This window comes from Varanus komodoensis, unplaced genomic scaffold (genome assembly GCF_004798865.1).
Source record: "Varanus komodoensis strain SLA01 unplaced genomic scaffold, ASM479886v1 scaffold121, whole genome shotgun sequence".
NCBI lineage: Eukaryota > Metazoa > Chordata > Lepidosauria > Squamata > Varanidae > Varanus > Varanus komodoensis.
The window spans coordinates 707,105-734,952 of record NW_025335353.1 but is presented as its reverse complement, the minus strand read 5'-3'; the positions used below and the strand labels follow the sequence as shown (position 1 = coordinate 734,952).

Genomic DNA, 27,848 nt, shown 5'->3' with positions numbered 1-27,848 from the left:
ATGCAACCAGTCAGAAGTGGGTCAGTTCCTTTATGTGTGAACAAATCCAGATGTGTTAAATTGCTTTGTTTAGAGAATAAATAAATGGGGGAAGGAAACAGCTGTGACAGCAAGCACTGGTGTATTAACCATGAACAACCTATCAAAAGAACCATGGTTTTAAAATATCTTTATTTTCTTATCATTTACAGATACATGAAAGAAAATTTCGAACAGAAAAAACAAATATAAACAAAACAAACTGAATTATACAAAGTGAGCAAAGTTGTCAAAGGGATTTCAAACAAATGCAGCCCATGCATTCAATCCCCCATGACTATCCATCTTCCTGTCTTTCCATGCTCTATGAGAGCTTACAGAAAATAAAACATTAATCTATACAACAACAAATCTAATCACTTCAAGTTCTATTGATTTGCCTTTTCTTTTCCAGAATCCCCTCAATTGTCATACAGCGCACAATAAAAATCCATTTATCATTAAATTCTTCCAACAGTCTTTAATTTACATAGTTAGTTAACTTTTCCTTCACAGCAGGTCTTCTAATCTATTTCTGCTTTCTTCAATTGTTGGGGGCTCTGGCAATTTCCATTTAGAAGAAATTGTGATTCTTGCTGCCATTGTCATATACGTAAATAACTCTGACATATTGTTATAGGATCTCCGGCATGATATTCAAAAGCATATTCTTGGGACTAATAGGAAAGTTGATTTAAAAAAAAATCCTGCATTTCTGCAAGCATCAATTTCCATTTTTTTTTATCTTGCAGGTCCACTACATATGGTAGAAAGTTCCATCCACCCTTTTACATTTCCAGAATTTTCCATTGAATTCTTATTCATTTTTCCAATATCTTTGGGAGTCATTTACTGCCGATGAAACATACCAATTTTCTCTTAGTGCTTAACTAGCAGTGAATTTAACATCTTTCTTCCAAAGAGCTTCCCAATGACACCATAATATTTCCTCACCAAGATTATGTTTCCAAATAGTCATATATTTCTTACCTATTTGGCTTTCAGTATCATAATATAATTAGTTTGTAAAGTCTTCCCAGTAGATGATCTTACTGCTGCACAATAACTTTTCAAGATCTGTCAAATCTCTTAAGGTACCTTCTCCTGGTTGTGTTTCCCTTTTCATGGTTAAAATCAGTTGATGATAAAAGAGCCAGTGTATGTTTTTTTTCCTTTCATCTTTAAGTTGTTGCCAAGGTTTAACATCATGATTGATCAATAACATCCCAATAAGTTATAAGATCATTATTTCTCCTTGAGTGTTTTCCATATGCTTCAACTGGGAACATCAGAATGGAGATTGGTGGACTATTTATTTTTCCTCATGGAATAACAACATTTTATCATACTGTCTAATCAACTTAACACATGATTGTTGTTTGGGATCAAGGCCTTCTTAATTGACTCACTTATCATTTGCATTTATAATCCAATCTGCAATATAGACCAGACCTGCTGCATAATAGCATAACTTCAAATGAGGTACTGCAAAGCTTCCTTTGCATCCTGAAGGATGTTAAATGTGATCCTCAGCTTCTGTCCATTCCAAATAAAAATATTTAGTTGTCTCTGAAAGTCTCAGAGAACTTTTCCTGAAATTGAAATTGATCCCAACTGAAAGGGAAAGTTCAGTTTAGGTAGTTAGGTAGTACATTCATGTTTATAACTGAAATTCTTCCCAACCAAAATTCTTTTAATTTAGTCCATTTTTGTAAATCTTGGATCGTCATCTAAGTTATTTGATAATTGTCTTGAAATAGTGTATCATTATGTCCTGTGATGTTTATCCCTAAGTATTTAACTGGGTTTGAAGTTATTTCACATCCTGATTTTTTTTTATATTCTCTACCCACTTTGTTATAAATTTTAATATATTTTTTGTTTTTTTCCCCTTATAAATCTATCCTGAATAAAGTCCAAATTTTTCAACTTGCTCCATTATATACTTTTTGGATGGATATGCATCCAGAATGAGACAAACTATGTCATCAGTGTAGCACTTCATTTTAAATTCTTCTCTGCCTGTTTTAAAGCCTTTGATGTTTGAGACCTGCCTTATATTTGTTGCTAAAATTCCGATACAAGGATAAATAAAAGAGACAGTAGAGAACATCCTTGGCATGTTCCCTTCTCCATTTGAAAGCTATCAGTTCAAATGCCATTAATAAAAATCTTAGCATGCTGTCTAGTATAAATTGTCTGAATCCTGAGTTTCCCAACTTATCACTTGCAGTGTCACAAGTGAATGAATGGATAGGACTGGATGAAACTCTTGTGGGTGTGGTGTTGGTGGCAGGATCTTCCTTGCCCCAGTCCTTCTTTTTCAGGTTACTGTTTTACCTTATATTGCCAAATAAAGGTGAGGCACCTAAACCAGGCCCCAAATTCACAAAGAGTGTCCTGAAAGGCAGATTGTGTTCTGCAAAGTTGGCAGAATAAGCCAAGGACTTCTTCAAATAACTAGCTCATGCTTTTCATGGGAAAAGCCAAGTAGAAAAGTTGCAAAGATGGATTAATGGCACCAGAGCTCCCTTATAGAAGTCAAATTTTTATTGCTGTGTGCACTCACCGTGTCAGGCCAAGGATGTTGGCAGATAGAAATGACAAAAAAGCAAAGCACCTCCTCCTGGAAATTTTTCATGAACATAAGCATTCATATCATCCAAATGCCTGAGCATTGGTTGTTTGGCTGAAATGTGGGATAGTTCAGGTTTGCTTGTATTCTAGATGAGTTGGGGGATTCTTGTATCTATGTCCATGCACCCATATCATCACTGCAGTCAAGAAATAGTTGGGGAAACTGATTCTTACTGTTCATAAAATACATTAGAGGGCACATTTTTCTTTAGACATGGAAAGCAGCAGATTTATGGAGGAAACAATTTCAGCAGAGATTGCTTTAGTATTTCGTGTACACTTTGTGTTGATTGAACGGATACAACAGCCCAGACATTCTAAGACTGTGCTAAAGAGACTTTTGCTGGGAGAGATGTAGAATGGTCAGAATTTCCCTTTTCCTTCTAACTTTTCATAATTGTTTCCCCAACTAATGACACTTTTCAGAAGATCCTGATGGCAGGTGAAGCAATCCTTAGTCTACTACAAGCATATATGAACTGTGTAAAGGCCTTTCATTCACCTGATTTAAGCTGTAGTCTTCCAGAACACAGATGAACTGTGCCATCCATTGCAGCTGAGAGGCTAAGCACATTTCCAAACACATCAGACAAAAGAGTCTTCCCATCAGACCTGGGAGAAAGGTCCATTCCACATCCTCATGCTAAAATTAAGTACTAAAGACTTCAGTGCCATGGAAGGAAGGAGCCAGGAGCTGCTGACTCACACTGTAAGAAACCTCTAAACTCACAGAAAATAGGGCCAGAAAACAGGGTGATGTGCTTTCAAATTCTCCCCTGCAAATAAGGCTGTTTTCTGCTGGAGTCCATTCCTGTATTCAGGCTCAATTCCCTCCCCAAACTGTACCCATTTCTGTGGCTACTCTGTAGTTATCAAAAATAAGTAATGCCTAGAAAAGACATTTGAAATTGCCCAACTGCTCTTGTCTATACTAGGCTGTTCCCTTAATCCTGTTAACGTCAGAGGTTGCTTACAGGGTCACATTGCACATGAGAGTAAAAAAGTCTTTTCATAAGTAATAGCCATCATTGAGAGGTGCCCCATTAACGCCAGTGGTGAAAAATGGTAAACAGAGTATTGATTTATTCATGCCAAATAATGAACAGAATTTCACCAAATCATGAAATGTTTAAATTACTTTATTCTTATGAGATTGTCTCTGCTATTGAGCCTGGGCCTCAAGACAATGATGTAGCATTTGGGGAGAAAGATACATCCCAGAAGACCAGCCCCAGAGGCCAAGATGGAGAAGACCTCCACGGCCACCAAGTACTTCCCCTTGGTGCTCAGGTAGGTGGGCACAAAGGAGACCCACACACTACAGAAGACCAGCATGCTGAAGGTGATGAACTTGGCTTCGTTGAAGCTGTCGGGCAGTTTCCTGGCCAGGAAAGCCACGCTGAAGCTGAGAAGAGCCAGGAAGCCCATGTAAGCCAGGACAGTATAAAACATGGTGATGGAGCCTTCATTGCATTCTACAATGATCTCTCCAGAGAGAGCATGAAAGTCCAAATTTTGGTAAGGGGAAGCAGTCAGTAACCAGACAGCACAGATCACAGCTTGGATGAAGGAACAGACCAGCACAATGGAGGCCATCAGTGGTCTCCTCAAGAGTCTACTTGCCATGTTTCCTGGCTTGCTGGCCATAAAGACCAAGACCACCATGGTGGTTTTTGCCAATACACAAGAAACTGCAACTGAGAAGCTGATGCCAAAAGCAGCTTGTTGCAGAAGACAAGTGAGCTTTGTGGGTCGACCGATGAAGAGGAAGGAGCAGAAGAAGCATAGCAGGAGAGAGATGAGGAGGGCATAGCTGAGGTCTCGGTTGTTTGCTTTGACAATGGGTGTGTCATGATATTTAATGAAAGTAGCCAACACAGCAGATGTGCCAAGAAAGAGGAGAAGAACCAGAGAAACTAAAAGGATACCAAGTGTCTCTTCATAGGAAAGGAAGTGGATCCTCTTGGGGATGCACTGGTTGTGGTTCTTGTTTGGGTGCTGGTCTTGTGGGCACAGAGCACAGTGAGCTGCATCTGAAATGAACAATACCTGCAGAATCATCTCAACCTTGACATGAAAATTCTTTCTCTGGGGGCAGCCCTCACCCACGAAGGAAGATATGGAAATTTCTTTTCCCTGTCATAATTTGCATCTTCTAAAAAAGCTTTGGGAAATAGGCTATAAGTATAAAGAAACTAAAAATGTCCATTCCCAACAAACTTCTATAAGATTCATGTTTAGTCTTTTGTCATGAAGACCATTTTTTATCTGGAAATGAAAACAGAAAGCGCTAAAATTGGTTCCTTGCACTGTTACCTGAATTTGTGCACAAACTAAAGTAAACATAGTAAAGACAATTTCTCTTCAAGTCGGGCACAGATCTCTGAGATCTCATTGTGCTGAGGATGGAGACCAATCTGCAGAAACTCCTGCTGAAAAGGGGACAATCCTTTTGTGGTTGCAGTAAAATCAGGCAATAATTGAAAGAGTGACCCAGCAGCATCCCCAGTCAGTATTTAGGACTCCTCTAAACCAAGCTAACTTTCCATGTTTACAGGAACTTCAGAAGCATGAGGAAATGTAAGGATTGAAAGAATATGTACATGAGGGCATTCAATAGCTACTAGTCGAAATGTTTAGAAAGAACTTGTCGAAATGTTGAAAACATTGCAAATCAGACACACACAGAAGTGTGCAATGTATACGGGGGATGAAAAATTGCCAAACTATGAATTCTTCTCCCTTTCTTGAACTTTTCTTGGGCCCCACTCTTATTTCATTACCTTCTGCATTTATGAATAGCTTCCAATTTTTGAGGTACCTGTAGAGGTGGAAAACATCCCTGCTGGGCAACGTTCACATCTGTAGCAGCAAACCGGCTTCCCCTCTGGAACTCTTCTCCAGTGCCCTGGAGTGCACCTCTCCATGCACCTTGCATGGGGCATTGCCTAAAAGTGAAAGAAAGGAACACTCATGAAGTGGAAAATGACAACCCGCATCCCCACACTCAGTGGGACTTTAATCTGAAAAAGAAACACAGGATCTTTTCTGAGAGTGGAATTGTGCCATTCCACCCCATGACCCACAAGGTTCACTCCAGTCCCACCTTCGTGGCCAACACGATTGCTGCAGAGTGGATGGAGAAGTCTTGGCTTGGGGGAGCACCATGATCAACCCATCCAATCTTCACAGTGTACAAAGTTCCATTTCGAGACACGATCCAGTTCAAAATGTCATATCGCCTGTCTTTTTCAGTGAAAGAGACTTCCTCCCCAGCACTGTTGTTAAACTGTACTTGCCTCACTGGGACCAGTATCTGAAAATACAACCATATTTGGAACAGGGGAAAGTGAGTGGAAGTGTTTTCCAGGAAACTCTGACTTCCACTCAGTTCTGAGATCTGATTTTGGTTTGTTATTATATTTTTCTGCATAAGTATATTAAACTGGAACTACGTATTTGAGGCTGGAGCTTTAATTCCTTTTCCCTTAAAAATATTAATGTACGATTCCAGGACCAACACCAATCCCTTGTAAGCTCTGATCACTTTTCACTGTCCATTCAGGGAAATTGGATCCATGGAGATACATCCACAGGGAAAGTTTCTCATGATTTCCCTAAATTAGGCTTCTGTGCAGACTAACCTTTCCTTCCTGCATGCTTTGATTGAGAAATCATCAGGACTCCCTGAATAGGTTCATTACATCTGAATTACCTGCCATGGCTGAATATTCAGAAGTGGCTTCATTTCCCCCATCGGTGAATATTTCAGTCCAGAAGAGGACAGGGCATGTAGCGCATGTGCCAAAGAATAGACGGCATTGTAGATGCGGTAGCTGTGACTGGACATGTCTATTTCAAAGAGGAGCTCACCTGGATCCTTCTGCATTTCCCTCCCTGTACACTTTTTTGATGAGGGTGGAAGAGGTTTTTCCGATCTCAGAAACAGACACAGAAATGCCACTTCCCACCAAAACTGAAGAAAGATGTCTTCTTTTGGATTGAATGGATCTAAAGCCAGGAAAAAAGCCTTGAATGCTGGAATATCTCCTTTGTGGGCTCTGAAGTGCAAAGCTCCATGAAGGTTCCGTAAAATAATTCTAAACTCAGAGCTTACACTTGCTTCAACTTCTGAATGAGAGGTCAGGATCCAAACCTTCTGAAATGGGATCTTTGTATTTCTTTTATGATTACGTATCTGCAATGTTAATAGAATTGTTGCAGTGTTGTCACCAAAGAACACTACGACTTCTGCTTTGAACCACAAATGAGGAATGTATCCAGTTTGTATTCTATGCATGTATGCAGCATCATTTGCTGAGAACCTTTCATTGAAGGCCACGCAGAGGTCCTTCTGCTGCAGCAGTGGGGTCAATGTCTGGAGGAAATGATCGCCAGGGTCATCGCTCTGAATAAGCAGCCCGATCCAGTTCCAGTGGAAATGCAGCAGCAGCCAGACTAGGCCCTCATACCGAGGAATTTTTTTGGGATTAATCTTGATGAAAAAGAGGAATGCATTGCTGTTGCCAGTTTAACAGTAAAGAAATAATCCTTCTCATAATCTTAATTTCTCTCTTTGGTTGCACTTTGGAACCAAGGGTGTTCTTTTGAGAACTAAGGTTCCACTGTCTACTAGCCATGACGTGAAATGCATGAAGTATTATTCCAGCAAAGGCATCACACTGTCAGTTTGGGTGCATACATAGAAACAAAAGCTGTCAGTTTCCCCTCTCTCCACCCCTGTGAGGCAGCTCATTCACTGGCTTCAGGAAGAATTACAAGCATTTTGCAGCACCCTATTTGTTTCTGTCTGTATAAGGTATCACAGGAATGCCTGATATTTCTCTCAATTGGTCATCTCAGTAAGCCAGAACCATTGTGAGGTGGAATTTGTCACCCTAGACTCTTCCAAGACTCATTCCTGGCCACCTCAAGGTTACAATGCAGCCAAACCAGGTGAGAAGGCCTCCTGCCCTGTCATCCAGAATTGAAGAAAAACATCCACTGCAGGGACAAAACTGTTTTCAGAGATGGCCCTTCTCTCAGCAGTTCCCTCACACCTAAGTCCAGGTGAATGCACTTACCTCTGGGATCTTGTAGATGCCCATTAAGGCTGCAGTGTCTGGTTTGGAGTCAAAATCCTGTATGATGGAGATTAGTCGAGCCTCCTTGTCACATTTATAATTGGGAATCATTCTCCCCCGTGTAGACATCAGGTTGAGGCTGTTCTCATTCATTACTATGTCCAGGTCCATATGACTGTAGATGCGGAAGCCAAGTGTCATGTTGGGAAGGAGGGCTGGATCCTTGTTGAGCTCATTGATGGCAAACACCAAAGCCAGGATGTGTTGGTAGTTCCTGATTATTGATCTGGTCATGGTGGGAGCAATATCAGGACATTGGTGAGGATGATCAAAATGGGTGACCTTTTTTCTTGAAGAATAATCTGCCAGGATCCTTTCCCCCAGGATGAATTATGAAGGATAATCTAGCTGAATAACATTTATTGAACATACTGCCTTCACTAATTTGTCAAAGGAAAACATAGGAGAAAAAAGATTGTGCAGGAAAGTGTTTCCACTCAGAACAGCAACTAAAATGTACCTATGTACATGTACATAGATCACCTCCTAGAATGGAACTTCTTGGTAGGGATCTGGCTAGAGAACCCCTTTCTGTTCTCCAGAAGATGTAAAACAGCTTATGAGAAAGCCTTCATGGTTTGGAATTTTTTTACTTATACATTTATGACCTAGCAACTCCTTCAAATGTAGATTCTCCCAGGCTCTGCCCTTGGCATCTATAGGCAATCTTGAGGGAGGGGGAGAGAGGGAGAGAGAGAGAGGGAGAGGGAGGCAGGAGAGAGGGAGAGGGGGGAGAGGGGACAGAGAGAGAAGCCTTGAGAGGATTGCCTACTTAATCCAGCATGGAGATCTCCTGGTGATACTTTTCAAAGCAGCCCTTGATGCTGAGCCATGAGGACTAGCACCATGTAATTGTTTTTGCCAAAGGAGCAAGGCTGAACCAGCTTCACACACTCCCGGCATCCAGGAAGGGCAACCCATTGCCACTCGTAGCAGGAGAGGCTGAACTTGATGGAGTGATGTTCTGTTTAGCAAGAAGGAAGTTCTCTAGCTGCCTCTCTTAATTTTCTTTATGCTCATTTCCATTACAGAGGAATTGCCTCTTCTTGGAGCCCAGAGTATATTTTAGACTAGATGACAAAAATTATGCCAGAAAGTTAATTTTTAGGTTCAGGGAGCAGTTTGCTGCTTGGGTGGTGAAAGGACCTGTGCTTAGTCCTTTTGTGGACTTCTTCCTGAAATAGGAAGAGACTATTCCAGGATATTTTCTGTGCATTGCAGAAGTTATATTCCATGTAATGGATATGCTGATGCCTGATAATTGATTATCTCAGCCCTAATTAGCAGATCCCCTCTTTGTGTAGCCATGACGCCCACCCAGAGTCTCTTGCATGCAAAAGGCTCCCATCTACAGTCCAACACAACACAAGCCCAGCACAAGCAGCTGTGGATCTCCAGATTTGCCCAGGATCTGGCTGGGAATGCCGGGAGTTGTGGGTCGAATGATCTCTTGGGAAGGAAAAGATGGGAAGGAAAAGAACTCCATCTCATCTGCTTCAACTGTATCACCTGCTCGAGCTCTTCCATCTGGATCCTGCACATTACCTGAAAGTCATGGACATTGATCCAATGAAATCTCAGCTCAGAAGACTCTTCTGAGCAAGAAAGTCAATCTGAGCCCAGGGGTCTCCAGCTCAGAAACTCAGTCAAGTTTACTCCAGTTTCCTAATTTTGAGGGTGGAAGGAGTGCATTTCACAGCTATTTTGTCAGAGCTGCTTTACAGAAAAGCTTTCTGAGAAACTCTATGAGTTCAGGTGCTCCTCCAGTAGACTCAGCAGATGTAAAAGTGTGAAGATCTTCCAGCACAACTCCACCTTCCCATCCCTGTCTCACATGGAGTCTGCTTGGGGCAGGGATGGCAGGGCAGCTTTTCATCTTACAGGGATTGTCAACCTAAGAATAAACCACTGGTTCCTTCTCACTCTGCTGCTTGCCCAGGACCCCTCAGGACAATGCCTGTGTGATACCTCAAGTCTGGCCCTCCCTTTTGGCCAAGTGCCCTCCTAGAAAGCTCTGAAATGCTTATCCTCAGCATTTCCTTTTGAGCAGCATCCCTGACACACCTCCCTGGAATGTGCCTCTGGTGTGAAAGCAAACACGCACACATGCATCCCACATCCCTTTAAGGGAAACGTACATTTTATTAACACTTAGGCTCTTTCGTGGTGATGTATGAAACTCTTCTCAATCTCTATAGGAATGTCTGCCAAGTAGCAAATTCCCACCAACAATCAGGTCTCCTTGCCTGTAATAGTCTTCTGGCTGCTTAAACCTCAGAATCACAGGACACATGCCCCTCGGCTTCCTCTGAGTGGCCTGAGGCAGAAGCCAAAGCAGCAGTGAGACCAAGACAATCATCACTGGTAGAGGGAGGCCGCCCCTCCTCAGTTAGCAAAAAGCAGGGAAGAGTTGTCTCTGCAGCCTCCCCAGGAGGAGCGAATCTCTGGAAGAGTTTTGCAGACAGTCAGACATCAGACAAAGCTTCAGCTCCACGCCAAGGACCTCAGGGCACATTCATATTCAGCAGGCTTTCTCTGGGATTTCTTTGTTATTGACTTGCAGGGTGGAAACCCATGTGGAATTCCTCAAGAACTTTCCAGAATAAACGGAGCCCATGAGGTCTGGAGGCAGAATAAGAGGTTCGCATTACATACCTTCTGTGTGGCCCTCTGGGAACTATCTCTCCCTGCCCCTTGAAGAGTGGAAATTGAAGGCTTGTCAGTAAGGCTTGAGCCAGAATTAGAAACATAGAAACTTAGAAACAGAGAAGTCAGAAGGGGCCTCCCAGGTCTTCTAGCCTGATTCCCAGATCCAGCTGGCTCTGCTCATGTAATCCCCAAGACTGTAGTTGTTCAGTCTTTAGCAATCTTTAGCCACATTTTTAGCAATATTGTTGGCTCAGAAGGGAAGGAGGTACTCCAGGTTACAGCAGTGCAGGGGAACTTCCCTTTCTCTCCCTGTTCCCATGTACAGAGATGGACTCCTAGAAAAGAACCTCTCCATAAGGATCAGCTGGAGACAACCCTCTGTCCTTGAGGAATTCACATGAGCATTTTCCAAGCAAACTTAAACCTAGGAGTCATCAGGGTACCTCCAAGCTCTTTGTGCCATGGAGTCAACTTATGCTGAATGATCCATAGCTTATCAAGAATAGCACCGTGGGGCAGGCTGTGGCTCCTGCTTCCCAAGCAGCAGGGTGCCAGTATCAGTCCTGACATCTCCAAAGAAAGCTTGGGAAGGCTGTCCCTCAAATCCCTGGCCTGCAGCTCCTTCTCAGTGCAGGGACAGTGAACTCAGGTGCACCAACACCCTGAGATGATATAAGGCATTTGCTGTCCAATCCTGATGGCTTAGAATAAGGAAGCTAAAATTAAAGGTTTCCAGAAATGTGTGCTGAATTTCAAAAAAGCCAACTTTATTCAATTCAGGGCAATAATGGTAAGTCTCTCTTTTGGGAGAAGGAGTGCCTGAAAGGTGGGATATCTAGAAAGAAAGAAAGAAAGAAAGAAAGAAAGAAAGAAAGAGAGGGAGGGAGGGAGGGAGGGAGGGAGGAAGAAAGCTTCCAGTGCATGTTCAATTAATTCTAACAAGAGGAAGACAACAGAGGAAGCATGTGTGGCTTCATAAAAAGCTCAGAGATTATCTGGAAGCAGAAAAGAACATGTAGAGGAAGCTGATAGAAGGGAAAAAATGCAGGCAGGCCACACTGAATTGCTGGGAAGGCTTCAGAAAGGTGAAGCTAGGAATCAACTGAGGTTAGTGATGGATGTTGAAGCAACAGAAAAAGCCTTCTTTAGATCCGTCCAAAAGAAAAGACAGGGGAATGAAAGGGGTTCAGCTACTCAATATGGAAGGTAAAATTATAATATACAACCATGACTAAACAAAAAGGAAATAAGCAGAACTGCCCTGTTCCTACTTTGTCTCAGTCTTATTTAATTATTTATTTGTTTATTTAGAATATTTATATGACGTCCTGTCATGAAAGCCTCAGGACGGCTTACATAGTCTTCCCCCAAAAGAAAGCCTATGACTTTCATGAGGAAGGGAAATACAAGTTGAAGGGGTTGAATGGCAGCCCAAGTTTGACAGGCAAACAATCAAGGGGCATCTGCTTGAGCTGAATGAGTTCGAATCTCCAGGCCCTGCTGAACTCCATCGCAGCATCATGGAGAAGCTGGTGGAAGAATTCTCAGATACACTCTGTACTATCTTTGAAAAATGAGGGAGAGCAGGGGAAGTACTAGATGTTTGGAGAAAAGTTAATGCTGTCCCTACCTTTAAGCAAGGAAAACAAGAGAATCCTGGAAGCTGCTGACATCAATCTCTAGAAAAATTCTTGAGCAAATTATCAAGCAATCAGTCTGCAAACACCATAAAAACAATGCAGTGGTTACTAGAAGCCAACATAGATGTCTCAAAGGCAAATTGTGCCAGATAAACCTGATTGGTGGGTAACCTCTGAAATGGACTGCTGTGTATAGAATCTGTCTAGACTTTAGCAAAGCCTTTGACAAAGTGCCCCACAGCATCCTCACTACCAATGGTGGATCCACAATTGGCTGCAAGAACAGATTCAAAGAGTGCTCATCAATGGCATATTCTCAGATGGGGAGAGGTGAAAAAATGGGATGCCACAGGGTTCTTTTTTTGCTTTAAAACTCTTCAACATTTTTAATACTGATTCAGGTAAGATAGTGCAAAGAATGAAAACTGAATATGAAGACAACACAAAGCTATTTGGAATAGCCAATACACCAGAAGAGAGAGGTAAGATTTAGGGTGAGTGCAATAGCACAGAACACCAGGAAGAAAAGAACAGACTGAAAATCAGGAGGGACAAATGCCAAGTCCTCCAGTTAGAGAAAAGAATCCCAATGTACTTCTACAGAATGGGGAATACTTGGCTCAAAAGTTCTGCGACGAGAAGAATCTTGGAATTGTTGTAGATCTTGAGCTTATATTGAGCCAACAACATGATGCAGCTGTTAAAAGGGTAAACACTCTTTTTGGCTACATTAACAGAAGAGACTGACCTTGAAGACAGTCCAGATACTTCAACTGGTACAGAATAGAGCCGCCAGGTTGTTAACAGGGACTGACAGATGTGAGCATATCATGCCAATCCTTTCCCACCTACACTGGCTACCAGTTCAAGTCAAAGTCCAATTTAAGGTGCTGGTGATGACCTATAAAGCCCAAAATGGCTTAGTGCCTAGTTACCTGAAGGAGCGTTTCCTTCCTTATGTGCCTGCCTTCCCCTTAAGGCCTGGGGCAGATGCTCTTCTCTGGGTGCCCTCCCTGAAGGAGATTAGGAGGGTGACTACCTGGAGAAGGGCCTTTTCTGTGGTGGCACCCCAATTGTGCAATTTGCTCCCCAGAGAGGTTTGCCACTTTATTCCTTTTGGCGCCAGACCAAACCCTTTTAATTTTCCCAATGTTTTAAGAACTGAGTGTTTTAATTGGGGTTTTATTAGTTGAATTTTTAGGATGCTCTGTTCTAAATTTTTTTACATTTTGTATGGTTAAACCATCCCAAGACCAGTAATGGGATGGTCTGGAAAAGTTTTAAATACATAAATAAAGTATTGCAGGAATTTCTGGTTTAACCTCAATGAAGCTGTAACGGGCTCTGAAGAGAGAGTTGCATCCTTCTACCCCAAGCAGATATTCCTGAAGGACTCACAGAGAAATTCTCTGTTCACACACAAAGACCCTCAGTCTTACTGCATGTGTTTGATGTGATCTCCCCACATTCCCTGCTGGATCTGAGCCGTGCTTCACCACATTTGCATTTCAGCTGATTTTCAGGCAGTGCTGGGTTCCTTTTCTTAGCAGGAAAATTCTTCTGAGCTGGCTTTAACAGAAAACAGTCATGCAAGATCCAAATGAAAGAGAAACATCTGTTTTCCTAAGCTAAAGTGTGCCAGACTCCCTTCCACAGGTGATTCCTTCCCAGGTTAATTCTGGCTGAACACCCCTTTTTGAACCAAGCACCTTCAATAATTTGTCAAGGGAAAACTCAGGAAAAGAAGATTACAGGTGCCTTCTGTGATCAGAGGAGATGGGTTCCATCCAGGACAGCAATGGGTTTCTTCCTTGGCCAGGGAAAATGATTATGGGGCACCCCACAAAGAAGAGGTGAATGCAAGAGCCACCCTCCCTCTCCCCCTCAATGTACAGACTCCTAGAAAGTAACATTTACCTAGAGATCAGGCTGGAGAGCCCCTCTCCACCATTGTCTGTCCTGCAGGAATTCACCTGAGCCTTTTTCAAGGATATTCAAATCCAGGAGTCATCACTACATTCCCAAACTTTCCATAAAGCACAGTCAGTTTTTGTTGAAATAAAGTGTGGAATGACCCAGACTCATCAAGGGAAGGACCATGGGACAGGTGGGAGACCCTGCTTCCCCTGCAGGGGGTGTCAGGATCAATCATGTCATCTCCTGGAAGTACTTGGAAGACCCTCCCTGAAACCCGTGGACTGCAGCTCTTTCTCAGTGCAGGCACAGTGCATTGGAGAGCACTAAAGCCCATGAAGAAACCCCAAGTCTGGTCTCCATTCTTGCTGAGGACTGTCTGGGCAAGGATCTGAGACTGTCATAATCTACATGTCCTCTTGAGCAGCATCCCAGACACACCTCCTTGGAGAGAGAGAGAGAGAGAGAGAGAGAGAGAGAGAGAGAGAGAGAGAGAGAGAGAGAGATCCCACCATATCCCCAGGGAAGCCCTGCTAGATATTGACCTTGAGAGAATTGCTTGACTAACCCAGCATGAGGGTTCCCCTGGTGATGCAGAGCCATGAGGTCTAGCACCATGCTTTTTTTTTTTTTTTTTTTTTGCCAAAGGAGCAAATTAGAACAAGCTTCACACACTCTAGCATGCACTGCAACTTGTCTCAGGAGAGGCTAAACTAGATGCACTGTGGTTCTCTTTGCCAAGAAGAAAAGGCTCCGGCAGCCTCTCTTAATTTTCTTAAGGTCCATTTCCAAGGTGTTACAAGGTGTCCCATCTTGTTATCCAGAGTATATTTTAGATAGTTTATTCAGGACATTTGATGTTTAGATTGGGGTAGCAGTTTACTGACTGGGTGGGAAAAGGACCTGAGCTTACAGGAGGAGAAGAGAACAGTAATTAAGGATAAAGTTTGCTTTGGTTTCCTTTTTGGGAACTTCTTTCTTGAAAATCAAGCAACTCTCATTCTTGAATGTACTCTTTATTTCAGAATATTTGGTGTGTGTTGCGGAAGGGCTGTTTCATGCAAGGAATAAAGAGCTGAATGACCTATAACTATCTTAACCCTGGTTATCAGAGCCCATGGTTGTGCAGCTGTGACGCCCGCCCAGAGACTTTTGCATGCAAAACAGTCTGTAATTGCTGTGGGGATCTCCACATTGATCCAGGATCTGGCTGACAATGCTGGGAGTTGTGGGTCAAATGACCTCTTGGGGTACAAGGATGGGAGAGAACAGGTCGCCAGCTCCTCTGCTTTGATTGTATCAGCTACTCAAGGTCTTCCATCCGGAGTCTGCACAATACTCAAATGACGGGCATTAATCTAATGAAATTTGAGGTCAGCATACTCTTGCAAGCATTAAAGACTAAATGAGCCAGTGTCTTCAACTCAGAAACCCAGTCAAGCTTGCCCCAAAGTTTTCTTCTTTTGAGGTTCATGTTTCAGCATGGGATCAAGTGCATTTTGTGCTACTTCAAAAGAGCTGATAGTCAGAAAGGCTTGCTGAGTCTCTCATAGCTCAAACGATCTGTGAGCAGATTCAGCATATCTTAAAAGGTGAAGGACTTATAGCACTGCCCCACCTTCCACATCCATCTCAGATGGGGTCTGCTTGGGGCAGGGATGGCAGGGCAGCCTTTTATCTTACAAGGATTGTCAACACAAAAAAAAAAACCAGCTGGTTCCTCTCACTCCTCTGCTTGCCCCACACTCCTTGGGATGTAGTCAGTGAAGAAACCCCAAGTCTGGCTCTCCCTTTTGGTCGAGGTCCTCCTGGCAAGGCTCTGCAACTCTCATACTCAACAATTCCTCTTTTATTTATTTATGTATTTATTAAAACATTTCTATACCGCCCCTTCCCTAAGCCTCGGGGTGGCTCACAGCATACAGTAAAATACACAATAAATTAAAACAATAACAATTAAAATATATACATTAGAATAAAATAACCCGCCCTGGCCAAATAAAATTCAATAGTATTAACATTTAAAATGCTGCTTAAATAAAAAGGTCTTTGCCTGGCGCCGAAAAACAAATAATGACGGTGCCAGGTGGACCTCTCTGGGGAGCGCATTCCATAACTTAGGTGCCACCGCTGAGAAAGCCCTCCTCCGAGTAACCACCCTCCTAATTTCCTTCACTGAGGGCTCCCAGAGGAGGGCCTCTCTCGCTGATCTCAGGGGGCGGCTGGGCATATATGGATGTAAGTGCTCCTTCAGGTAGCCAGGACCCAAGCCATTTAGGGCTTTATAGGTCATCACCAACACCTTGAATTGGGCCCAGACTTCAATGGGGAGCCAGTGAAGCTGACGGAGAACTGGAGTCATGTGAACATAACGTTCAGTCCCTGTCAGCAGCCTGGCAGCTCTATTATGAACCAATTGAAGTATCCGGACCGTCTTCAAGGGTAGCCCCAGGTAGACCACGTTACAGAAGTCAAGATGGGAAGTCACCAGTGCATGAGTCACTGTTGCGAGGCAGGTGTACTCCAGATAGGGGCGCAGCTGATGAATCAGCCGAAGCTGGAGGAAAGCGCTCCTCGCCTCTGCTGTTACCTGAGCTACAAGTGAAAGCTCCAGGTCGAGGAGCACTCCCAAGCTGCGGACCTTATCCCTAGGAGGGAGTGCAACCCCGTTCAGGAAAAGGTTCAATTCACCTTCTCCGAAGCCTGAACTGCCTACCAACAGGACCTCCGTCTTGTCTGGATTGAGCTTCAGTTTATTGGCCCTCATCCAGCCCATAACCTCAGCCAGGCACCGGTTCAGTACAGCCACTGCCTCACCTGGATTGGTGGAAAATGAGAGGTGGAGCTGGGTATCATCAGTGTACTGATGATTACGCAGCCCACACCTCCAGATGACCTCTCCCAGCGGTTTCATGTAGATGTTGAACAGCAAAGGGGACAAAATGGACCCCTGCAGGACTCCATGGCATAGCTGCCATGGCGCAGAGCCATAGTCCCCCAGCACCACCTTCTGGAATTGGCCATTGAGATAGGAGCGGAACCACTGCAAAGCAGTGCCTCCGACCCCCAATCCTGCAAGCCTATCCAGAAGGATACCAGGGTCGATGGCATCAAAAGCCGCTGAGAGGTCCAGGAGAACCAACAGGGATGCACTCCCCCTGTCCTTCTCCCTGCACAGGTCATCGTACAGGGTGACCAAGGCAGATTCAGTACTGTACTCGGGTCTGAAGCCGGACTGAAATGGGTCCAGATAATCAGTTTCATCCAAGAGTGCTTGGAGTTGTCCCGCCACCACCCGCTCTAACACCTTGCCCAGAAATGGGATGTTGGCCACTGGTCTATAATTAGTGGCCATCTCTGGATCCAGTGACGCCTTCTTCAGGACCGGTCGGACTGCCGCCTCCTTTAAAGGGGCAGGCACCTGACCCTCCCTCAGAGAAGCATTAACCACTTCCAAGATCCATGTTCCAATCCCGTGCTTGGAATCCTTTATTAACCAAGACGGGCAAGGGTCACAAAAAGCAAGTGGTGGGACGTACTCGTCCAAGCACCTTGTCCACATCATTGGGCCACAGTAATTGAAATTCATCCAATAATTCTGGACCAGACGGTAGCATTGGTGTCTCCCTTAAGACCTCTGACTCAATAGTGGAATCCAGCTCGTGACAAATCTGAGCGATTTCCTCCCTGAAATGCCTCGCAAAGTCATCACAGCGGGCCTTTCAGGGTGGAATCAGCTCTTCTTTCGGGCCTGGGAGAACCTGGCCTTCTCCACTCGAAAGAGCTCCGCCGGACGGCATTGTGAGGAGGCAATGGAAGCGAAAAAAAATCTCTTTTTCGCCGCCCTCACCACCACAGTATAGGCCTGATAGTGGGCTCTTAAGTGTGTTCGGTCAGATTCATCCCGTGATTTCCTCCACCTACCCTCTAGCCCTCTCCCAACCTGCTTCATCGCCCTCAGTTCAGGAGTATACCAAGTGGAAGAGCGGGCTCTGCCCGGTGGGAGAGGGCGCTTAGGAGCGATCGTGTCTACAGCCCTGGTCATCTCCCCATTCCACAGTTCGACCAGAGCCTCGACAGGAGCACCAGTCTTGTCAGCCTGAAACTCCGCCAGAGCCTTCAGGAATCCTTCCGGATCCATCCGGCTCCGGGGGCGGACCCACACAATCGGGTCCGCACCCTTACAGAGGGAGAGGCCGCTCTCGAGCACAAACCTCACCAGGAAGTGATCTGACCATGACAGGGGAGTCACGCATAAATTCCTCACCCTCAGACCACCCTCTTCCTGCCCCGTCGAGAAAACCAGGTCCAGAGTGTCTCCACATTCATGGGTCGGGCCGCTGACATGTTGAGACAGCCCCATGGCCGTCATGAAGGCCATGAAGTCCTGAGCCGCCCCAGTCAGACTAGCCTTGGCATGGAGATTGAAGTCCCCCAGGACCAACATCCTGGGGGTCCTCAACACCAGGTCCGAGACCGTCTCCGTCAGCTGAGGCAGGGAGACTGTTTGGCAGAAGGGTGCACGGTACACCAACAGAATCCCCAATCTGTCTCGGTCACCCAACACCAAGTAGAGACACTCCAGCCCTGGTCTCGAAGGGACAGGAAGTCCCATGAGGGAGATGGAGGCTTGGTAAACTAAAGCAACCCCCCTCCCCTCCCCTCCGGCCGTGAGCAGTGCTGGACCAGATACCCAGGTGGGCACAATTGGGAGAGGGCAACATCCCCCCTTCCCACCCAGGTCTCCGTTATGCAGGCCAGGTCGGCCCCCTCATCCACAATCAAGTCATGGATGATGGCAGATTTGTTATTGACCGACCTGGCATTAAGCAACAGCACCGTCAGGCCCGAGGGGCAACTGACACGTTAAGCTTCTGTGCGGACACGTTAAGCTCCCACTGCTGTTACGTCCATTGCCCATAACCACCCCAATGGCGGTGCCAATGCGCTCCCCAGGAAATGCAAGTGGCAGCATGGCCAGGGACGACTCCATAAAACCATATAAAACACTACAAAATTATAAAAACATTTAAAAATTCACCTCTCAGCAGGAGGGCCTAACACAGTGAAAGTGAAAGCCCCCTGGCCAGCCCAGCCCCCCGCTCAGCCCCCCCAAATGGCGGCAACCGCCCTTTGGCCGATGCCCTTCAGCCGCCGGCCCCGGCCGCCACCAGCGCTTTCAAGCCGCCGGGCTCCCGACACCCCGCCTCATCCGGCATGCCTCCAATGCATGCAGGGGCGTGGTAGAGCAGCCAGGTGGGTGATGGAACGGTGGAGCAGCGTGGCGCGGAGCAGCACAGTCCCCGCGGTGCAGGCTGGCGGCGCGCAGCAGCCCCTCTCCGACGTTGACTGCTGGGGTGCAGCTGTTGCTCCTGCTGGGCTCCCCCTGTGGACTTTCAAGCCGCCGGGCTCCCGACGCCCCACCTTGTCCGGCACGCCTCCAATGCATGCAGGGGCGTGGCAGAGCAGCCAGGTGGGTGATGGAATGGAGGAGCGGTGTGGCGCGGCGTGGAGCAGCGTGGTCTTCACGGCATAGGCTGGCGGCACGCAGTGTTTCCTCTCCGGCGTCGACTGCTGGGGCACAGCTCTTGAGCAGCATCCCTGAAACACCTCCCTGGAATGAGCTTCTTGGTGTGAAAGCAAACACACAAACTTGCATCCCAGAACCCTTTGAGGGATACCTACATTAAATCAATTCTGAGTTTCTTTTTTGGTGATCTATGAGACTCTTCTTGAACTGCATAAAAATAACTATCAAGTAGTACATTCACACCAACAATCAGGTCTCCCTGCCTGTAATAGTCTCTTGTCTCAATTAACAGTGGACACAAAGGACACAAACCCCTCAGCATCCTCTGGGTGGCCTAAGGCCAAAGCAACAGCGAGAGCAGGACAATCAACACTGGAAGAGGGAGGCTGTCCCTCCTTGGTTAGCTAAAAGCAGGGGAAGAGTTGTCTTTGCAGCCTCACCAGGAGAAGTGATGTGGAAGAGATGTGCAGGCTGATAGATGCCAGATGCAGCTGCAGCCCCACACCATGGAGCTCAGGGGCACAGTCGTATTCAGCTTGCTTTCTCTGGGATTTCTTTGTTATTGACTAGCTGGATAGAAACTCATGTGGGCTTCTTCAAGAACTTCCCAGAATTCCAGGGGAGATAAATAAGCTGAGCCCAAGTCGTCCAGAGGCAGAATTAGAGGTTTGCATCACTCTTACCTTCTGTGTGGCCCTGAATAAAAATCTATTTTAGTACAGCTGAGGCTTTCTCTATCGCCATGTCAAAGCAAGAGGAAGATCAACTGCATAAGAACACAGGTTCTATAACAGAAATCCACATGTTTACATGTTTGGGCATCTCGATCCCCAGAAACTCAAATAACCATAAAAGGCTGAATGTTAGTGCATTTCTGTTTCAAATATTACAATTAAACTTCCCCAGAACTTTTAATGGCAAAAAAAATGTTTATTCCCTATATTTCTGAAGGGAAAATGTTGAGAGTCACCACCGGTATCATATATCAAGATCCTGGGGTGGGTGGGTAGAAGAAGCAGAGACCAGGATGGATTTCAGTTGTGCCAAATCATTCCAATATTGCATAAAGACTTCAACATACCTTGGTTTGAAATAGAAAAATTTTTCTAAACTCTTTTTTTTGTCTAACACAGATAGAAAGATATCTACATTACTAAATCTTTTTTAAATTTTCTCTAGTGATTTGGAATAAAAGGTGCAGATTATTAATGCCACAGATTTCACACTTTAAACTTTATTTGATCCATCCCTTGTTTTCCCATCCAGATAACTCAGCTCAGTTGTCTGCTCAGGAACAATCCGGTTTGCATAGACTGCTAGATTCCTTTCCAAAGAGCTTGTGTTTGACAGGAGAACAAATTAAAGATAGACTTCCTAATATCTCAAATATGCAGCTCAAAGTGCTCCATATTATAAGGGGTCCTTTGCTTCTACAGCAAGCCACAAGGCAGTACACCCAATTTGAGAATCTCCTCCTCAGTTATACCTTTGGCTCCAAAGAACCATCTCAAAAATCCATATATGCCTCATTGATGTTCCTAAGTATATGTTCAGAGGTGTAAAGTTAACCTGGGAGGAAAATATCAGGTATGAAATAAAGGATAACAATTGACAAATAAGTTGGTCTGCCCCTCTGTGAACACACCAAGCACACACCAAGGAAGGTCTAGTCGGAGGATCTAGAGATGGCATTTCCCCCCAGGGAGGCTTGCAAGAAATTGATCTCTCCATTATGTTGGAGGATTTGTAGCGTGTCAGAGACATTCTTCCACCATGGGTGGACATGCCCATTTGCCTAATGCTTGTGGAGAGAGATTGAAAACTAAATTAATAAAATTTCTAACCCATCAGTCACTCCAGAACAAGGCTATGCTCTGTTTAACTCAACATCTATTCTACTCAACTCCAAATTCTTGCAAGCAAGATCTGATTTCTTTTCTATTGTTGGCTGCTGGACAGGTTTTTGTCCAAAGCTGGAAAGGTGCCAGAGTCCGTAAGCTGAGCAACTGGAATGGGAAAGGGTGCAATTTGCATCTATTGGAGAAAGTGGCCCAGCAAGTGTGGTATCTAAAAGACTTGGAGATTTGGACAGGCAGATTCTCCCAGAGCTTTTTCTCTTTGAAATTTCTTCTCTCTGGAAAACTTTTGTTCTCCTGCTTATACTTGGTAGTAGTGAGATATGCATTTACGAACATATGTTTTTTCTTTGTTTAGGTAAAACATAAATGGGGGATGGATGCAAGCATGATAGCAAGCCCTGGCTTATTAACCATGAGCAACACATCAAAAGAACTATGGTTTGTTGTAGGGCTATAAACTGCCTGTTCATTATGATTAGCAACATTTGTTTTCATGGCTGCTGCCTTCAGACAAAGTGAGAATCTGCAATTCCACAACACTGTGAATGTCGCAACAGTGAATTTCTCTCAAGACCTTTTGAACTTGCCGATTTGTGTCTTATTAGACTATCCTGTGGTCTTTCGGTGCACAGATGAGCGGAGGATACAAAAGGAACATCTCTGGACAGTTAGAGGAGATTGCATAAATGAAGGAATCAAACCACATGCAAACGCAACACACAATGTCAAGTCAAGACAATCTTTATTTGCATTAGCAATAGACTTTGGATGTAGAATATGAATTTTACAAATTAAATATCATAACATATAAGCAGATAAGTTGTTCAAAGCTAAAATGTCCTGGAAACTTTCTATAATTTATATTAGGTAGGAATAGCCTTTCAAGTGATTGAAAGCATTATTACACATAGCCTTTCAGGGCATGTAGGAGTTCCAACTTAGTGGACTCTGTGACTTCTAGATGACACCATGACCCAGGATTTTGCTGTAGCTAACAGCCAGGTGTTCATCTTGGCCATACCTGGCGAATGTACATGGCAAACTTTTTATTCCGCTTCAGTTTGGTATGAAGTACAGCAACCTCTGCATGCAGAAGGATGGAAATCAGTTCTGTAGCCAATTTAGGAGCAGGAATGCTGGAGAAGTTCAGCTCTTAACGCAGTCATTTCTATATGATTTCAATGATGCAGATTTGTTTGAGCTAGAGCAAAACAGTGATCTACTTTTGCAATAGTGAACCTAAATGATTTCTTTTACTTGATGCAAAACCAAAATGACTAAATTAACTCCAATATGGAAAAATGTGACTTAGAACAATGATTTCCTGGACTGTGAATGATAAACAGATTCCTCCAAATCATGAAATGTGTAAATTACATTTTTCTGATAAGATGGTCTCTGCTGTTGAGACTGGGCTTCAAGACAATGATGTAGCATTTGGGGAGAAAGATACACCCCAGGAGACCAGCCCCAGATGCCAAGATTGAGAAAACCTCCACAGCAACTGCATACTTCCCCTTGGTGCTCAGGTAGGTGGGCACAAAGGACACCCACACACTGCAGAAGACCAACATGCTGAAGGTGATGAACTTGGCTTCATTGAAGCTGTCAGGCAGTTTCCTGGCCAGGAAAGCCACACTGAAGCTGAGAAGAGCCAGGAAGCCCATGTAAGCCAGGACAGCATAAAACGTCATGACGGAGCCTTCATTGCATTCTACGATGATCTCCCCAGACAGGGAATGGAAGTCCAGATTCGGGAAAGGGGGAGAGGTCAGCAACCAGACAGCACAGATCATAGCCTGGATGCAGGGACAGACCAACACAATGGAGGCTATCAGTGGTCTCCCCAAGAGCCGACTTGCCATGTTTCCTGGCTTCGAGGCCATAAAGACCAGGACCACCATGATGGTTTTTGCCAACACACAAGAAACTGCAAGAGAGAAGCTGATGCCAAAGGCAGCTTGTCGCAGAAGACAGGTGAGCTTTGAGGGTCGACCGATGAAGAAGAATGAGCAGAGGAAGCAGAGCAGGAGAGAGATGAGGAGGGCATAGCTGAGGTCTTGGTTATTGGCTTTGACAATGGGTGTGTCGTGATATTTAATGAAAGTTGCTAACACAGTAGATGTGCTGAGACAGAGGAAAAAAACCAGAGAAACTAAAAGGAAACCCAGTATCTCTTGAAAGGAAAGGAAGTGGATCTTCTTGGGGATGCACTGGTCATGGTTCTTATTTGGGTGCTGATCTTTTGGGCATGGAGCACACCGTGCTGCATCTGAAATGAGCAATTCATTCATTTTTTCATTTTCATTTTTTAATATATATCCTGCCTTTTTCCCCAAAGGGCTCAAGGCAGCTCACATCTCCTCCTCCATCTTCTCCCCACAACAACAACCCTGTGAGGCAGGTTGGGCTGAGAGTCTGTGACTGGCCCAAAGTCACCCAGCTGCTTCTATGGCCGAGTGGGGACTTGAACCCAGATCGTCTGAGTCCCAGTCCCACGCTCTTAACCACCACACCACACTGGCTATCAACCTGGTTTCCAAGTTCTTTCACTGGGGGCAAATCCCATGCACAAAGGAAGATATGGAAATCATTTTTCCCAGTTTAATTTGCAACTTTTAATTAAGCTTTGGGAAATAGGCCATAACTATGAAAAAATAAATAAAAATGTCTGCTCCCCATAAACTTGTATAAGATTCATTTTCAGTCTATTCTCCTGAAGACCATTCTTTATCTAGAAATAAAAACGGAAATGCTAAAATCTGTCACTTGCACTATTACATGCATTTGTGCAAAAACTAAAGCCAGCATATTAAGCACAATTTCTCTTCATGTTGCACACTGATCTCTGAGATCTGTTTGTACTGAGGCCAGAGAACAGGCTGTAGAAACAACAACCAAAAAAGGGGCATTTTTTCGCACTAAATCTTACAAGAGCAACCCTCCAGCTGTGACAGAGCTTTACTGAAACACCTTTAGGTCTCATGTAAACCCAGTCAAGTGAAAAACTGGGGCTTTGGAAGCATGAGGAAATGGAAAAGAAACTGTGCATGAAAGCATTCATAAGCTACTGAGAAATTGTTGTATTATTTACCAAGAACGTATCTCCTGGAAATGTAGAACACTTTGTAAACAAGTAAAAGCAGAGGGATCTGCAATATAGAAGGGGGGATAAAAATCTTCCAAAACAATAGAATCTTCTACTTTCCTTAAGATTTTTTAGGGTCCCCACACAACCTTTATGTCATTCCCTTCTCCGTTTATGAATGGCTCTTAATGCTTGAGGTACCTGAAGTGGTGGAAAACATCCCTGCTGCACAACGTTCACATCTGTAGCAGCAGACTGGCTTCCCCTCTGAAACTCTTCTCCAGTGCCCTGGAGTGCACCTCTCCACACATCTCGCATTGGGCATTGTCTAAAAGTGAAAGGAAGAGGCAATTCTTGGAAGAGAGAAATGCATTGAAGAGGTTCTCAACAGACATTCCACCAAGATGAGTTTTGCATGGCTTGGCTGATGGAGTCACCAATTGAGACAGAATGAACAATTTCTGAATGCTTCCAGCATCTTCAGCAAAAAAGGGACAGAGGCTCCTATTAAATCCCTTCTGAGGCAGAACCAGGATCTTTGGGGGCTGACGTCTACTAGGTTCAACCGAAGGTCCATCATGCCCATTCTTGCCTATCACTGGAAGTGTCTCTGCAAGAATACAGGAATGGGCGATCCCTTTTCACTTCTCCGTAGTTTCTCAGGACACAACATGGAATTTTGTGTATGTGGGGGGGAAAGGTTGTCCTTTTTTACAAGTGGACAATGACACCCCACTTCTCCACTCTTAGGGGAACTTTCAAGAAGAGGAAGAGGAAGAGGACGATAATTTTTGAAAGTGGGGAATTGTGCCATGCCTCTGCTTCCATTACCCATGTGGTTCACTCCACACCCACCTTTGTGGCCCACACAATTGCTGCAGAGTTGATGGAGAAGTCTTTGCCTGGGGGAGCACCATGATCAACCCATCCAATCTTCACAGGGTACAAAGTTCCATTTGGAAGCCACCTCCAGTTCAAGATCTCGTATCTCACATCTTTTTTGGTGAAAGAGACTTCCTCCCCTGCACTGTTGTTAAACCAGACATTCTTCAGAGGATCCAGTATCTGAAAATGCAGAAATATTCAGAGCAGATGACAGTTATTGAAAGTGTTTTCCAGCACACTTTGACTCCCTTCCAGTTCTGAGATCTGTTGTACTCTTCCTATTCTATTGTGAACATTATTTGTTAGATGCAGCCCCTTTTAGTGATATCTGGCCAAGGAGGCTTCCAGAATGGTTTGGGCATCTTTGCCTAGTGTCCATGTCCTACCAAGGCCCTCTTACCATGACAAGGGCACTGTAAATCATTTACTTCCATCAGCATGTGGGTTTTCCTCTGCTCGTCAGAATGAACTTTCTGAGTGTGGATGGCCCACTTCCCATTCTGCAATAAGTAGATTAAACTGGAACTACATCTCTGAGGCTGCAGCTTCAGTGCTTCTTCCATTCACAATATGCACAATCTGGAACGCATCAGTATTCCACGAGCACCACCAATCCTTTCTAAGCTTTGCTCACTTCTGAATGTCCATTCAGAGAAGTAGCACCTATGCAGATAAGTTGATGGGGAATATTTTTCCTGATTTTGCTAAGTTAGGCTTCCTCTCAGACTAAGCTTTCCCTCCAGGATTGTTGACTGAACAACCACCAGGGTGGCTTATCCACCAGGATCTGTGGATAAGTTCATGACATCTGGATGCAGAATTTACCTGCCATGGTTGAATATTCAGAAGCTGCTTCCTTTCCCCCATCTGCAAATATTTCAGTCCAGATGAGGACACGGCATGCAGTGCATGTGCCACAGAATAGATGACATTGAAGATGCGGTAGCTATGACTGGACATGCCCAATTCGAACATGAACTCACTTGGATCCATCTGCATCTCTCTCCCAGTACAAATTGGATAGGATTCTGGAGGGGGTTTTCCTGATCTCAGAAACTGACACTCAAATGCCTCTTCCCACCACACTTGAACAAAGATATCTCCTTGAGGGTGGAATGGATCTAAAGCCAGGAAAAAAGCTTTGAATCCTGGAATATCCCGTGTGTGGGCTCTGAAGTGCAAAGCTGCACGAAGTGTTCCCAGAAGCATTCTATAGAAGGGGTTTGCAGTTGCTTCAACTTCTGAATGGGAGGTCAGGATCCAAACCTTCTGAAATGGGATCTTTGTACTGGTTTCATGAATATGTAACCGCAATATCAACTGTCCCACTGCAGTGTTGTCACCAAAGAAAACAATGACTTCTGTTTCAAGCCACACATGAGGAATATATCCTGTTTCCATTCTGTGCAGATGTGCACCATCCATTATGGAGAACATTTCAGTGAAGGCCACACAGAGGTCCTTCTGCTGCAGCAGGGAGGTCACTGTCTGGAGGAAGATCTCTCCGTGGTCATCACTCTGAACAAGCAGCCCAATCCAGTTCCACTGGAAATGCAGCAGCAGCCAGACTAGGCCCTCATACCGAGGAATTTCCTGGGTATTAATCTGGAAGAAAAAGAGAAATATATTGCTCTTTCTCTGAATATAATGGGACAATCAGTTTAAGTGCTGAAGCAAAAACTTTCCTGATCATCCTCTATAACACTCTTTTTGTAGCATTTAGAAAATATGGGTGCTTCTTTTGTGGACTAAGCTTCTATCCTCTAGTAGCTGTGAGCTGAAATGCAAGGAGTACTATCCCAGGGAAGGCATCCCTCATTCAGTTGGGATGAATAAATACAAACAAGTCTTCTCTGTCTCCCTGCTCCACTCCCATGCACCATGGGTCTCTTCACCCAGCCATACAAATGCCCACCCCTAGTGAAGACGTATCTACCAATGTCAGGACTGAGATGGACCAAGCACTGGCAGAAGAACTATTCATGGCAGGAAAGAGATTCATCCACGTTTGAAGGGTGCATCACTCTGCACATGCAGAGCTTTGGGGCTCTAGGGCTGGTCTCCATGACCAGTACTTGGTGAAAGCAAGTACTTTCTGTGATGGTTCAAATGCAAATGGTCCCATTCTGAGATGCCGCGTAGGATTCTGGCCTGCAACCATCCATGTGAGGCTGCTCATTTGCTGATGCCAGAAGGAATGGCTAGCATTTTGTAGCACACTATTTGTTTCTGTCTGTATGTCACAGGAATATCTGATGTTTCTTTCAATTGGTCATCTCAGTAATACAGACCCATTGCTAGCTGTGATTTGTCACCCAAGGCTCCTGAGATTCATTCTTGGCTTCCTCCAAGGTGGTCACAATGCAGCCTCTCCAGGTGAGAAGGCCCCCTGCCCTGTCATCCAGAATTGAGGGGAAAAACCCACTGTGGGGAAGAATTTGTTCTCAGAGATGATCCTTCTCTCAGCAGGTCACTCATACCTAA

At 44.6% G+C, this 27,848-nt stretch overlaps 1 protein-coding gene across 1 annotated transcript in view; it reads right to left on the bottom strand.

Annotated features, from left to right (window-relative positions):
- The window catches only part of LOC123019386 (vomeronasal type-2 receptor 26-like), a gene marked incomplete at its 3' end in the record, with an annotated part of 50,624 nt that extends 42,684 nt beyond the window's left edge, over nt 1-7,940 (bottom strand). The window contains exon 1 of the mRNA XM_044422214.1: nt 7,740-7,940. Within this exon, the coding sequence (XP_044278149.1) occupies nt 7,740-7,940 (201 nt within the window). The remainder of the gene's footprint in view (nt 1-7,739) is intronic.
- Nucleotides 7,941-27,848: the final 19,908 nt, after the last annotated feature.